Source organism: Theobroma cacao, chromosome 9 (genome assembly GCF_000208745.1).
Source record: "Theobroma cacao cultivar B97-61/B2 chromosome 9, Criollo_cocoa_genome_V2, whole genome shotgun sequence".
Lineage (NCBI taxonomy): Eukaryota > Viridiplantae > Streptophyta > Magnoliopsida > Malvales > Malvaceae > Theobroma > Theobroma cacao.
Genome location: NC_030858.1, coordinates 32,122,309 through 32,136,138, shown reverse-complemented (window position 1 = coordinate 32,136,138; position 13,830 = coordinate 32,122,309). Strand labels below are relative to the sequence as shown.

At 37.0% G+C, this 13,830-nt stretch overlaps 2 protein-coding genes and 1 long non-coding RNA gene across 10 annotated transcripts; 1 reads left to right on the top strand and 2 right to left on the bottom strand.

Annotated features, from left to right (window-relative positions):
- On the bottom strand, positions 297-2,312 carry LOC18590103 (tRNA-splicing endonuclease subunit Sen2-1). 2 transcript variants are annotated; one of them, XM_018127476.1, is made up of 3 exons: positions 2,148-2,312; positions 1,857-1,966; positions 297-1,333 (listed from the first exon to the last, which is right to left on the bottom strand). In XM_018127476.1, exon 3 carries the CDS (start codon positions 1,325-1,327, stop codon positions 605-607), a length of 723 nt encoding a protein of 240 aa, XP_017982965.1. In that variant the 5' UTR covers positions 1,328-1,333; positions 1,857-1,966; positions 2,148-2,312; the 3' UTR covers positions 297-604. The 2 variants fall into 2 exon arrangements, with proteins under 2 accessions (XP_017982965.1, XP_017982963.1); XM_018127474.1 differs by having other exon boundaries at positions 1,857-2,311.
- On the bottom strand, positions 2,324-7,238 carry LOC18590102 (phosphatidylinositol transfer protein 2). 3 transcript variants are annotated; one of them, XM_007015427.2, is made up of 10 exons: positions 6,984-7,238; positions 6,831-6,861; positions 6,574-6,722; positions 6,094-6,185; positions 5,969-5,976; positions 5,799-5,870; positions 5,412-5,579; positions 5,070-5,165; positions 4,159-4,281; positions 2,324-2,952 (listed from the first exon to the last, which is right to left on the bottom strand). In XM_007015427.2, exons 1-10 carry the CDS (start codon positions 7,001-7,003, stop codon positions 2,854-2,856), a joined length of 858 nt encoding a protein of 285 aa, XP_007015489.2. In that variant the 5' UTR covers positions 7,004-7,238; the 3' UTR covers positions 2,324-2,853. The 3 variants fall into 3 exon arrangements, with proteins under 3 accessions (XP_007015489.2, XP_017982955.1, XP_017982956.1); XM_018127466.1 differs by lacking the exon at positions 5,969-5,976; XM_018127467.1 differs by lacking the exon at positions 5,969-5,976 and having other exon boundaries at positions 6,831-6,835; positions 6,941-7,232.
- On the top strand, positions 7,851-13,607 carry LOC18590100. 5 transcript variants are annotated; one of them, XR_001929464.1, is made up of 4 exons: positions 7,851-10,644; positions 10,743-10,805; positions 10,894-12,165; positions 13,009-13,607. It is a non-coding gene; the product is annotated as an uncharacterized LOC18590100 (long non-coding RNA). The 5 variants fall into 5 exon arrangements; XR_001929460.1 differs by having other exon boundaries at positions 10,743-12,165; XR_001929461.1 differs by having other exon boundaries at positions 7,852-10,805; positions 13,009-13,606.

Here is a 13,830-nt window from a genome sequence, read left to right as displayed (position 1 = left end):
GATGCTATGCAAGTTCATTGGCATTGCTGATTCTTCCTATATCAAGCACAATCTATTTTGATTTTTTTCTCAAAAACTATGATAAAATCAATTTCCTTCTTTCTTGTTATGTGGATTGTCTCCTACTCCTTTCCTGTTGAGGACAAAGGATTTCTTCCAACTCCAGCCCTTTAAGCTGTAACAACAATTGGTTTCAAATAGCTTTGTCAATTTTCACCAAAATATAGATTGAACAGTAGGTTAATAATTAGGGAATTTGAAGGTCCACAAAGTCAGTTACAGAAAACAGAAATACGTATTGTGAATTACATCATCAACTATTTTCTTGATTTGGCACCATTTATATATATTCCATTTCAAGTAACTTCAAAATACTCCAACTTCAAGGTAAAGCAAGTGGTCTTGATGGGTATAAAACCAAAGTTTAACTGATTTCAGAAGCTGGAACTGTGTCAACTAGAGACCCAATGATTGTTTCATATTGCATAGAATAAGCTATATTGGCAAGAAGATATAAGCAGGGATAGTGGCTTTTATAAGTGCAAGTAACAATGCTAATGCAGGGTATTGCACAAAAGAAGGTTCTAAATTATACGTTAGTTCATTAGATTCTCACGACTGCCTGATCCTCACGGCATTGTTCTGGATTCCACCTTGTGATTGTCTGCTCCTCAACAGTGTAATGCTCTAAACATGATGGAGAGATAGCACCGTGACTATTATTATTTACATTAACAATCAACAATGTTTTTGCAACGCTTCCACAAAGTCGAACAGTACCGTGAATATCTGACCACACTCTCAGTCTACCATTTAGATCATTATCTCCTTCTGATAGCACCAGCACCGCATACTCAGAATGGACAAGAGCTGGATGGTGGCGGTAGGCAACAAAGTCCACACCATACTGCAATCCTGGTCTCACAACCCAATTTTTATGCCGAAGATGAGAATAAGCCATGTAAAAAACAGGAAAGACTGCCTTTTTGGATTTCATGTACTCCCAGAGCTCTTCATTGCTCTTTATACAACCATCTTCACCAACAACCTTGAGGCATTTGAGTGAAAAACACAAATAAAAGGCTTCCTCCATATCCAACTGAAACCATTCGTTATCCTTCTCAGCTGTAATTCTTGGTCGGCCAAAACATGCACGATTGAGAAGATCAGCCAATTGTGCATCCACTTCAACTAGTACACTGCAGCTTGAGAGTAAACCATGAGTGTTGGAGTGGATCAAAGAGGATTGGAGCTGTGAGACTATTTTTGACATGGGATCAGCTATAGCTTTGGCTTCTGAGCCTTTTCCTTTCCATCTAGCCTTCATTTAATCCTTCAATAGATCGAAAACTCATTTAATCAGGTTCATGCTCTCCTAAACCTTTTTCTTTTTAATTATTGGTAAATGAGGAAACCAATAGGGCTTTGAACTAAAAAAGAAAGTGAGTCTCTCACATCCCATCCCATAAACCTCGATTCTTCCCTTCTTAACCTTCGAAACTGGGACTTCTAAATTTAAAAACACAAGTTCTAACCATCGTGGTGTCACAGACTCATGCATCTTATACTAAACAATTGCAAGAAACAAAGGATTTTACAAAGTAAACAGCTGCAATAACTCAAGAAGGCATTTGATTACTGGTAATACAATTTCACAAGTGACATAGAGTTTCAACCCATTATTGGAAGGTTTAACTGCTATACAGTCTGGGTTTAATCTATTTTTTTGGCCTAGTTGCAGAATTAAGAATATGTTCAAACATTTTAAAAATTTTCATGCACAGCTATGCTTCCAAAATGACATACCAAAGACAGAGAAGGAAGAAAAAAACAGACAACTTTAAGTTTGCTCTTACTTGAGAGACACTGACGCTTGCTTCAAACGATCGAAAAAGATTATCAGCTTCTGCTTTTGCTCGCTGAGAAATAACGTCGAACTCTTGGTGTACTTGAGAGATGGAATCTCCTAGACGGTTCAAGCAGCTTTATATAGTTGAGTAACTAAACATTGAAAAAGATATTAACAAAACAAAAGCTTTTTCCTTTTGGGTTGGTTGAAAAAGTCGATACGGTACGATTGAAGAGATACTTTTGTAGGAATACAAAGCTTTGCTTCTTCCTTGAGATGTCGATTACGGCTTACTTACTAAGAGAGAATGAGGGGAGCTCCAGCGCTCATGCACTGCAGGCTAGAAACGACACCGTTCGCTCCCCTTTTGGTGGGTTTATCGAGTCTTGGGGTTAACCGTAGGCCGACTAAAGAGTAAAGAGTCCGTTCACTAATTTACCTTCTATTTTATCTTTTGCTTTTTTATTTTTTTCATTTGGAGTAGTTTGGAATTCAACACTTTTTTCTTTTAAAGTATTTTTTTTTCTTTTTGGATAAACAAATCCTATATATTACCAACAAAAGAATTTACTTATTTGATATAAACATGCAAATACATACCAAATAATAACATTCATACATACATACATACATATGTATGTATGTATGTACATGTCATGCTAATCACCATTTAGTATGTTGCAGAAACGAAGCTTATGACTGGCAGCTGGGAGTCCAGATTACTTCTCAGTATCTGATAAATAATAGTCACATTACATGATAAAAACTTTATGCTGAACAAAAAGTGTGGATGAAAAAATTTTCTGCTAAAACCTAATGTAATGTAAAACTCTTGGAAACAATGACAATTTTAAATTAAGGGGTCATTCCAATGTAAGACCTCCAGTTTTGTGTATGAATGTATTTGCTCTTTAATCCTGTCACTCTGCAGTTGGTAAGGCATATCCAACTCCAACTTGGTTTATGCCTGGAATATCAACAAAGAAAAACCATTCTGCTTGAAATCAAGTATGGACCACTTGCTGTACGTGTCTTTCGCTGTTATGAGAAAACCTTTGGTCACAATCTTCTGCATTTGTCAGCAAAATTGGCTTGCTGATTTTCTGTTCATGAAAAGGATACCAGTCAATCAAAATGAAACCAATGGATGAAATTGGAAATGAAATCATATTCGGATCCAAAATTAAAAAGAGAGTCTTCCACTCTCCATATCAAGCAGACATCAAGACAAGCCAGGCCTGACTCAAATTCACTAGACATATCAACAATTGTTACAGAGTAGCAGATCACAAACTCTTAACTGGTTTTTTCAGGTTCCATTTTAAACTAATGCAGCCAACACACTATCCATAAATTCTGTGTAGGAAATCTTTTCTGAACTGGTGGATAGAAGCACAGTTCAGATATTAAAAAGGAAGAGAAATGACACACCAAGAACATTTAAGGAGGCCATTCTTGCTCAGATTGCATTTGAAGGTCTCTCAAGAATTTATTTGCTCTTATGCAGTCTACAACATGTTGTCTCTGTGGTCACTCTGAAAATTGCAGAGATCATCTCTTTTGCACATGTTCCTACACTAAAGACGTTTTGTCTGACATCTTGCATAAATGCCACATATATTGGTCAGCTGGGGATTGGGATTCTTACACTAAAGAAGTATGGATTCAAGCATTAATCCCACATATATCTTGCATAGATCTTACTACCCTTTTGCTTCTCCTGATTCCAAAACGCTCAGTCCCAATATTAAGGATTTGAGCTTCAGTCCCAATTTCAAAAGAGAACTTCATCTCTGCTTTATACCATATTAATGTGCACAATCTGAAGAATGGAAAAGTGCCTTTAACTACCACTACAAAAGAGTGGAAAAACTTCCTGCTGTAATGTTTAAATTTGCCCCAGCAAATAATGTACGCATGAGTTGGAAAAAACTTAAGACAAATAGAGAATGCCATAAGCAAGCTGTTAACCCCATACTGATAATATTTCTGCACAGTTTATTATTGTCAATTCATTTTAATCTCTTCCCAGTACAAACACTTGAATTTTCACACATACTATTAATTCAACATTATAACAAACCTATAAGATAAGACTGCAAAGACCATGAGCTTTAAAGTCAATCTCATCCTGTTTTCTACTTTTTGTGCATGCACGTGTTTGAGGAATGCTATAGCACACTCAATTTGGAAAACCAAAATTGACTTTGTGGAGAATAAAAATCTAAAGATGGAAAATACCCATTTAATCATTTATTATTATTTATCAAACTTCTATCAATGAGGATCAGAAGATAGAGGAGTCTTACCTCTTTTAATAAGCAATCACCTTGCTGCTCAAGTTCACGTATTTGTTGCATTGTCATCCCAAACCATTCATCAATCCAACCAAAACAATTCCGGTGACTTTCCATGAAGAGAGCCCTTTCACCCTATATAGGAGATAAATGATGTAAAGTTGCTGCCAGCTTTGAGGGGGGAAGAAGTGTGTGGCTGCATATGCTCATTTATAAGGAAATCACATCTAGGTCCATGTTGAGGATATCATGCAAATTAAGGCCTTGGGCATGTCATGTTCAGAGGCCCAAAAGAGTATTTGAGCTGCAAAAGCAAACCTAAACAGGTTTCTGCTTTCAATGTAAAGGTGCATATGGTCAATGAACTTCAAACTACACAGCCCAATGGATGATACAGCAGAGAGATGCTTTTGTGATTGACAAGTGTGTTAGACCGTGAAATATCAAAAAGTACCCCTCATGCAAATTTATCTGGAGTACTTTTATACGTCCTTTTCACTTCAAAAATCACCCAGTGTCAACCCTATTCGTTTTCATCTTAAACTTAGTAAAGTAGTGGCAAGTAATGGAGCTTTTTCCAGGCAATGAATTTTCAATTATTCCTAGACAAGATATTCATTCAATGTCCACTCCTGCAAATGATGCATGATTAATGAAGTACCAAAGATTATATGAAAGACTTAGTCTCCTGCCTTTTCTTTCCAACAATTGAGTTTCCTTCGATGATTTTGTAAGTAAAACGATAGACCCACATGATTATATGCCAAATAAGTATGCACCCTTATAGTTATGATTCCAGTGAAATGCATTACGTATAGTTACTTTTATCATAGTGTTCATGGTATCGACAAGGCACCTGGCTTTCACCAACTAGTTGATATTTTGAAGTTAATATCTAAAGATTGAAGTCTAAGAAGTTTTACCGCTAGCAAAGCTTGTTCAAGTCGATAACCAAAACCCCAATATGGTGCATCTACTGTCACCAATTTATACGCCGTCATTACTGGATTGCAATTGTCCTGCAAATATTAATGTCACATGTCATCATTCACGAACTAATTTGGTTGAAGATTTAAAAGAAATCACAAGAAATTCAGTCAATTCACACAAGCCATAATATAAAGAGTTGAAGAGAAGGACAAGCCATAAGCTTACAGCAAGAAAGCACTACTAATTGAAGGAACTGGAAATGGAGAAATGCCTAAGGCAGCTTCATCTATATATGTATGTATGACATTATTACTGACAGCAGAAAAAGTACCAACCTGCCATCCATCCAAAAGTGGACCGCGGCCAGTTTTTGCTGATTTGAATTTCGAAAAGTCAAAAGTGTTACTTCCAATAGCATAACTCCAGTAGTCGGTTGCAGCTGAAGCTATATCAATGGTTTCTACCTGTCTAGCTGCCAGTTGTTCTTCATTCAAAAAATGCACCTGTTTGTAAACCTCACAGTTAAGAGATGCAAAAAGAAAAAAAAAAGTGACAAGAAAGAGTAACAGGATAAAATGCACCTTCCTATCAAATGAACAGTTTATAACCATTCAAATTACGAATGCCAAGATTAGATTCTATGTTCAAGAGGAACTTAATAAAAAAAAAAACAGAACAAACTTATAAAGAAGCCAACTAAAATGACTTTCAAAGAAGCTTACATTTTCCGATGTGCCATTGTCTGCCCTATGGACAGTTTCAATTGTGAGACAGAACTTGGTAAAGTAAGGGCACTGCAAAGATGTAAGATCTATAAGCATACTATCACAGGAAATCAAAATATTTACCAGAAATGCCCACAAAATATGTCTGAGTAAAAGCAAATAGTTACCTTGATCACTGCGTAATATGAAATCCATTCGTAAACAATCGAAGAAAGACAAATGTTAATGCAACTTGTACAATGAACTCAAGCAAAGAGCAAGAAAAAAAATTGGGCACAAGGACAATGCAAACCTGTTTTACATCTTGGGTATGCATTCCATGCTTCCTCTTGCATGACAAGAGCATCTTTTGGTGCGACAGTTGTAAGCCAAGCAGGTGCTTTGCTGCAGAAATTAGTGCAAAAATAAGAAATCAAATAGACAGCAACAAATTCCAGTATTCCATCCCAATGAATTGTAAACAAATTAAAGGCCATAATTTTTTTTTTTTATAATTGAGGGAGGGGGGATTCGAACCCTGTCTTTACGCACCAACCAATGAGCCAAATTAAAGGCCATAATTTATGCATACATACATAGGAATTTAAATAATTTACCGATGCCATGTAGCAATGTAAAGCAACACTCGATGATTAAGAAATCTATATTTCGTTGCTAATGATAAAGATTTACTACTTAAATTAATTATAACAATAGTCAATAGATCATCTTGAAGTACAAAGAGGAAACTTCAGCATCCCAAATCAGTCTACCAGAATGAGTAAGGAATTACCTCTGCAAACGATAAACTTTAGAAGTGTATTGACCTTTTCCAAATGCATCAGCTTGAAAAGGTCTGTTCTCCAAGACTTCCACACCTTCAGCCCCATTTGTACTCTGCTGCTGCATCTTCATTACCATGTACATTTGAGCTGTCTGATACTGCAAATCAAACATAGACAACTTTGATCAGCAAACAGAACAACAAACCCCCAGAGTTCCATGTCTTATTGGAATAAAAAAATTTGAAACTTTTTAGCTCAAGTTTACCTCTTCTAAAGACATAGGCATGACAATTCGACTTCAAGTTATTCCCACATAGAACAAAATCAACATTTAAGGGAAAACGAAAAAAACCAAAACGTTAAAAAGAAAAATACCCAGAAAAATATAAAAGAAAACCCATGTTAGAAAAAAGGATACAATTCCTTGATTTGAACCATTTCTCTTCGATTATCGATCAAACTTTTTGGAAGTTGCGGACAAAAAACTTCACTAAGTTCTTGTTTTTGGGAAAACAAAGAGATGGGGAGGAAGATTATTAGATTAAGATAAGCGAAGCGTCGGAAACGGGGTTAAAAAGGAAAAATTAAATTGTGATGGCGTGAAGAAAAAATGCATATAATGGCCAGCGAGTTATAGCGTGGACCAGCATTGCATAGTCAAATGGCGTTTTAGAGCTGTCCTTGTTTATCAACTGTAAACTATCCGGGTTGGATTTTCTTCTAGTTGGGTTATTGAACGACGTCGGATGATGGGAGGAATGTACAACGTAGAAGCCGACCGCTGACTTTTAAGAGTTCGGTCGGCTTTGACATGGTTAAAACAGAATCTTTTTCTTCTGTCTTACGCGAAGTGTTTACCCGTATCATTCTCGGACACGGGCGACTTCACCAAAGCTTTATGTTTTTTTTTTTTTTTTAATTATCAAGAATACTATTATTCAACAAAAAATGTTAAATTTATTATTCAAAATTCAATAAAAATTCCGACAAAACCTTGTCTTAATAAGATTTTTTGGTTGGATTGGACTCCTTCTTCCATTATTTATTTCTATATAGTTGGTTAAAATTATATATCCTTTAGCCTGCTCTTACTTAAGCATAAATCTTGCATCCATTCTTGTGTATAAATGATAGACTAAAAATGTATTGAAAAATATAAAAGTAATGAAAGGAGGACCTTCTTCTTACCGTGTAGATGCCTAAACACGCATCTGCCTTTATACGTTTGCGATCTAAACCTTTTACACCACGTGAAATAAAGACAGAAGACTTTTCAATTTCATACTACCATGAGAGAGAAACGTTTGAGAATTGAGAGGATGCTCCATTTGTCCAGAGAAAGCTTGTACTTTTCGCCTTGACGGTATTGAATGGTAGTATACTTGTGATTTGTCATAGGGAAGTTCATAGTTGAGAAGTGAATTTGGAATAGTCTCCAACTGAATTTGGTTGCTTCAATTCATGGTTTGGCAAAGATTTTTGGACAAACATTGATGGGCCAAGGAGAGATTTGATATCTCCAAGACATCCGCCATGAAGTTTTGACATTTTGCAGTGGTATCCATAACCCCAGTTCTGTCACGTAGTATCAATGGAATCAACAAGATGAGTATAATATGATAATAAATTAGCAAATTTACTTCCACAAGTTACTACAGGTGCAACTTAACAGTTGTAGAATGGCTTTTTATTCTTTTTCTGTACGAGTCTCCTGTAAAGTGAGGAAAAAAAAACAGTACTCTTATTTGATTAATGCACTCATCATCCCCGTTCAAAGAACTGGGTTGTAATCGCTTTCCCCCAATCAAAATCCAAAGCAGAGAAAAGATTTCTGCCTTGGATCGGGGCCAATGAGATTGGTCATTTTTCTCTGTGTGATTTATCAGGCCTGCTTTTACTCTTGGGTTCTCTAGAAGTGGGATTCATCATTCATGTGTAAAATTAAGCAGGCGTGCAGGCCGTTAGTAAGGTGGCGATGGCGAGATTTTGGTTTGGCTTGCAAAAGGTACTGGAGTTTTGGCTTCGTATGAGCAAAAATGGCTGCTTATGAGGTATGACTTGTCAGCTGGGTATGCTTTGGAGAAAAATATTCTGAATGACATTAGGTTATGTGGTGACTAAGGTAACAACTTCTTTTAGTTCTTTATCTAAGTTGATTGTTTCTTTGTTTGGTTATTCCTTCGAGCAATTGTTTTCCCAACTAGTATATGATATCGACTCCGAACGCGCTCACTAACATTTTTCTCTGTGGTTCGTGCATTCTTTGTTCATAAACAAGCACACATTTGCAACATTATTCTGTGACCCTTTATTCGATGATTTAGTTGCCTTTTCCCAGTCTTGAAGTTCCTGATCATGCGTAAGAATAATGTTGTTGTTGTCCCCCTATTCCTATACATTTTATAACTATGTGCTAATACAATTCAAAAAAAAAAAAAACTATGTGCTACTAATTTATGTAGGCATGCTGCGTATGGCAAGTGTATAAGAGTAAGCTGTAAGCAGTTCAAAGTGGGAGAGGAGAGAAACAGGGAGAAAATTCAGGAACCATTACTTGAGTTTGATTTTTTATGTTAGTATAGGTTTCTGAAGATCATTATGACCACTGTGAATTTATGTTAACAGTACAAATCCCAGAATTTTATTTGTAGAAATTCCCTTGTTCTCGGAACAATGTTGAAAACACAAAATGAAATCCCTTGGTGAATCCATGGCTTTAGGCCATGCTTTTCATGAATCCTTCTAGAAAAATTCAGTGGCATATGGCCACTCTGGATAAGGTTGTGCACAGGTTAAGAAAATTGAGGAGGATGAGGTCTTGAAAGTGGGTTTTACTTTGGGTGGAGGACTTCACTTTATTGGTGAAAGAATTTAGTTTGGCTACTGCTGCTACCAGATAAATCTTTTCTCCTTCAGGTTTATGTTACCCTCTTCCTGTTTCTGCTTCTTTCCTGCAGGCATGTGAACCTGGTTTATCATGTCATATCTATAAACATGTTTTGGATTTTTCACTTCCAAGTGCTGACTAATTGGATTAATTCTCCCAAGTTGATATTCATGAGCAATCTTGAATACTTGTTCCGTAAAAGCTTGTTCCTTATATATGTGGCTACGTGTTTATATGACACAAAGGAGCATTAGTCATATGTGATGAAAATGATAATAGAAGGATGAACTTTTAGGACAACATATTATGTATGTTTTCCATTATTTTTAATTAGATTGAGCAGCAGGTTATTCCAATCGCCATATAGAATTGTCGTGCAGTCCTGCCTCTATGTCAAAACTGCTCTCTATGTGCCAAATCTGTAATCAGCCATTCTGATTTTTAGGATCTTGTTCTGATTGATCCTCTGCTATTCTTCACTTTGAGTTGTGCACTGTATGGTATTTAAAGCCAGTATAAGAGATCGCCTTCTGATTTGTAGTTTGATGCTAATGTGAGATATAGGTTAGGCATCTGCATGGAAATGGCATTGTTGCAAAGCATCATCTTCCTTTTGGCATATATTTGCTAATTTGTTGCCTCCAATATCCTTTTTAGCCTTCTTCCCTTCAGAAAGCCACTATGACAATTCTAATGAATTTAAATCTTAAAACTTGAATCTGTGGATTATGAATGATTTTCTTACAGTCGAAGTTGTTCTTCATGTTATTGATTGGTATGGCATCATTGTCTGGTTGGAGGTCAAACATCCATGAAGTTGGCTATCCCTATCCATCACCCTATTTAGATGCTGGACAAACCTTTATGTGCCAATAGGACTGTACATGGAGCCTTCTGGGGTACATTTCTGGGTCCCATAGTTGCAGCCGAAGTCAGAGAGTTCAATGCCTTCCTTAAGAAGTTAAGAATTGAGCAGCCAAAGAGAGTTTGTGGAAAAGAACGAAGATGGTGCTCTTGCCATTGCAATAGGCATAGGCTCCTCATGCATATTGATTAAAAGCTTGTGACACCGTGCTGTTGAGGTTTACCCAAAACAACCTCAATGGATTAAGAAGTATTTATCTGATGCAATTGAATTTTTGGAGATGTAGTTTCTGATATTGTGGTTCTCTCTCTCTCTCTGGGATACGGGGTAAGTGATGTTAACACATTAGGCAGGCTGGGGTCCATTCTTGTGACTCCTATGCAACTCTTTATTGCTAAAAGCAAATCGTTGTGTTTCTCATACAGTGCCATTTGTGTCCATAGCAGTTGGGAGATTGGGAAAATATGCTGCCGCACTTGTTATGCCTGGTAAGTCACTAATCCCTGATCTAAGTTTCAGGAATCAGGTCATGACACGATATGTCAGTTAAGAAATCTGATCTTCCTTTTTGAGCAGTGCCAAGGCTATGATCTGTTTTTGGGTCCTAAAATGAACTGCTAAGGTCGTGGCATTGATTTTTGGATTTGCAATGGCACTTGCCAATGCTGAAACTTCTGCTAGGCAGAAGCTAAATCACTGTGTGACTTCCTATGTAACTATTCCTTGCTTAAAGCAAATCGTTGTGTTTCCCACACTGCACCATTTGTGTCCATAGCAGTTGGGAGATTGGCAAAATATGCTGCTGCACTTGTTATGGATGGTAAGTCACTGATCCTGATCTACTTTCAAAAAAAAAAAAAGTCACTGATCCTGATCTAAGTTTCAGATAAGAGGCCATGATATGACATGTCAGTTAAGAAAGCTGATCTTCCTTTTTGGGTAATGCCAAGGCTGTGATCTGTTTTTGGGTCCTAAATGAGCTGCTAAGGTTCTTAGCATTGATTTTTGGATTTGCAGTGACACTCACCAATGCTCAAATTGCTGCTGGGCAGAAGCTATATCACTGTGTGACTTCCTACGTGGCTCTTTCTTGCTTAAGGCAAATTGTTGTGTTTCTCACATTGTACCATTTCTGTCCATAGCAGTTGGGAGATTGGCAAAACATGCTTCAGCACTTATTATGGCTGGTAAGTCATTGATCCCTGATCTAAGTTTCAGGAAAGAGGCCATGACACAACATGTCAGTTAAGAAGGCTGATCTTCCTTTTTGAGCAGTGCCAAGGCTCTGATGTGTTTTTGGATCCTAATATGAACTGCTAAGGTTGTGGCCATTATTTTTGGGTTTGCAATGGCTCTTGCCAATGCTCAAATTGCTGCTAGGCAGAAGTTATGTCACCAGCCAGCCATGTGTTACTTAGCTTAAATGCTTTGACAAATTTCCATCTTCAAAGTATTGCAAAGGCTTTCTAAGGGATAGGATTCTGGAAATTTTTTGACATCTGGGATTGGTCACTTTCTCAAGCTAAAAGGCATTCCAGTGGAATGAGCATTGGAGATTCATGAACAGTGGCTACTGTCAATTGACATGGTTGCTAGTGGGCAGATTGCGTTGATAATAACATCAAGTGCTGGTAATGCACTTGATCAGATTGATTGCCAAAAATTAGAGTGAATGGTTGCTATGTGCCACTTCCTCTTGACCAGTGCAGAGGTAAGGAGCTCGAAGTCATACACCATTGACGTGGTTACTCTTCAAGACTTCTTTGATGATGAGTTAGAAGCAGGGGAGGGGGGTTGCCAAAGCTGGCTATGTGCCACTTCCTGTCCATGAATTGATAGGTATATCTGGTAAGCAACTTACATATTTCTCCTCCTTGATGTTTCTTGAACATATTTTTATTAGCCTTGCTGCAGAAAATTTTTTCTTCTTTCACTTTCTTGCTGTTTAATTGTTTCTTCTCATGTGTGAGCTGATGAGCTGATGTGACAATGTGTTGGAGAATGTAACATGGTCAAGCTCTAAGAAATTTAACAAACAATCAAATATGTGTTTGACATGATATATTGCAATTGTCAGGTGCTTGTACCATTTACACATGTTTTCATAAACAGCAAATTGCTTTGTTCAAGGCAATGGTATTGGAGTCCTCGCTGAGAAAATAACTTCTAAGTCTTATTTGTGGATAAGAATGGCTTCTGATTTCATGTTTTATTGATCTGTTTCTTTTCTCCCCCATGTTCAGCCGTTTGTTTTTGAAGTTTGACAGACTTGCTGCCACCAAATAGATAGGAAATTTTAGCAATAGAGCTCAAATGTTTTCGAAGACCTTCTACCCATGCTGAAATTTTTATAAAAGAAATCCTTGCATGATTATTTCCTGAGGGAGTCTTTCCTTCACTATACATGAAGAATGTGCTTGCTTTTACCCCTACAAGTTTGACGAGAGTGCTTCATTGTTTCTTGTTCTAAATGACCATGTATCACAATTTAGATGTAGGATAATGCAGGATATATCTCTCGGGATTTTTTTGGAGGATAAATAAGTCCAAAATTCAGGCACAAAAGGGTGAAATATAGTTGCATCCCAGTCTTTTTGCTTAAAAATATTTAATAATTCTAAGCTATCATTTCTAGTTTCATTTCTCCTGTTTGGAGTTGTTTAAATGCAGAAATGTCTTGGTATATTGCAGGGAGGATTGGTTCTCAATGTTCAATTTGCAGGGAGCGATTCTATATTCTTTCCTCTATGTCTGCTTGTTGTGTGATTCAATGCTATGGCCTACAGAAGTAGTTGCGGAGTTAATATAATCGGGTGTGAAAAGTTTGAACTTTCCATGACAACCTAAACAAATGGCTAAGTGAAGACTTTTCCGACGTTAATACTCTTCGTTCCTGATGCATCGCTATCTTATTTCTATAGAAAGCGGTCAAGCCGAACCTAACTCAACCAGGGAATCAAGACTTTCTAGAGACTGGACATGACAATAATTGACCTTGGGCTGATGAACGGTTTATGATAAGCATCCATGAACATCATACTTATTTTGAAAAGAAAAATTTTGTTCTTGATTGCATGCCCCCAGCAGCCTGAGCAAGGATCTAGAACAATGTTGAATTTTTTGGAGTTTAATCTCGGCTGTGCTCCTCATCAACCCTGGCTTCACACCAAAATTAATTTTGGTTTAAATGTTAACGGAAGTTCATTTGTAGAGCTTGATCAACCTTTCCCGGGCTGAATATATCTTGGATTATGGGTCAAACCCGTAGTCCAGGTCCTTGGTAAATTTTTACAGCTAGAAGCACAGAAAGGTTTCATGCAAACAAGATTCAGGGATAACAGAGTAAATAATAAAACGTCATATTGAAGCTAACTCATGTCTAGTTATTATCCTATGATAGAAATCGCACCAGGCGGAAGGAATAAGCAAATCCACTTTTAGAGTAATTGGAAGTCATTTTCAGAATTTGAAGGCAGTTAAGGTCATAAGTAGGTTGATTTTTGTCCTCTGCTA

Coding starts and splice junctions, on each gene's coding strand:
- LOC18590102 (XM_007015427.2), bottom strand. CDS start 7,003: ATGGTTCAAATCAAGGAATT. Junction 6,723..6,830: donor TGCCTATGTCTTTAGAAGAG/GTAAACTTGAGC, acceptor TTTGATTTGCAG/TATCAGACAGCTCAAATGTA. Junction 5,166..5,411: donor CACTTTTGGATGGATGGCAG/GTTGGTACTTTT, acceptor TAATATTTGCAG/GACAATTGCAATCCAGTAAT.
- LOC18590103 (XM_018127476.1), bottom strand. CDS start 1,327: ATGAAGGCTAGATGGAAAGGAAAAGGCTCAGAAGCCAAAGCTATAGCT.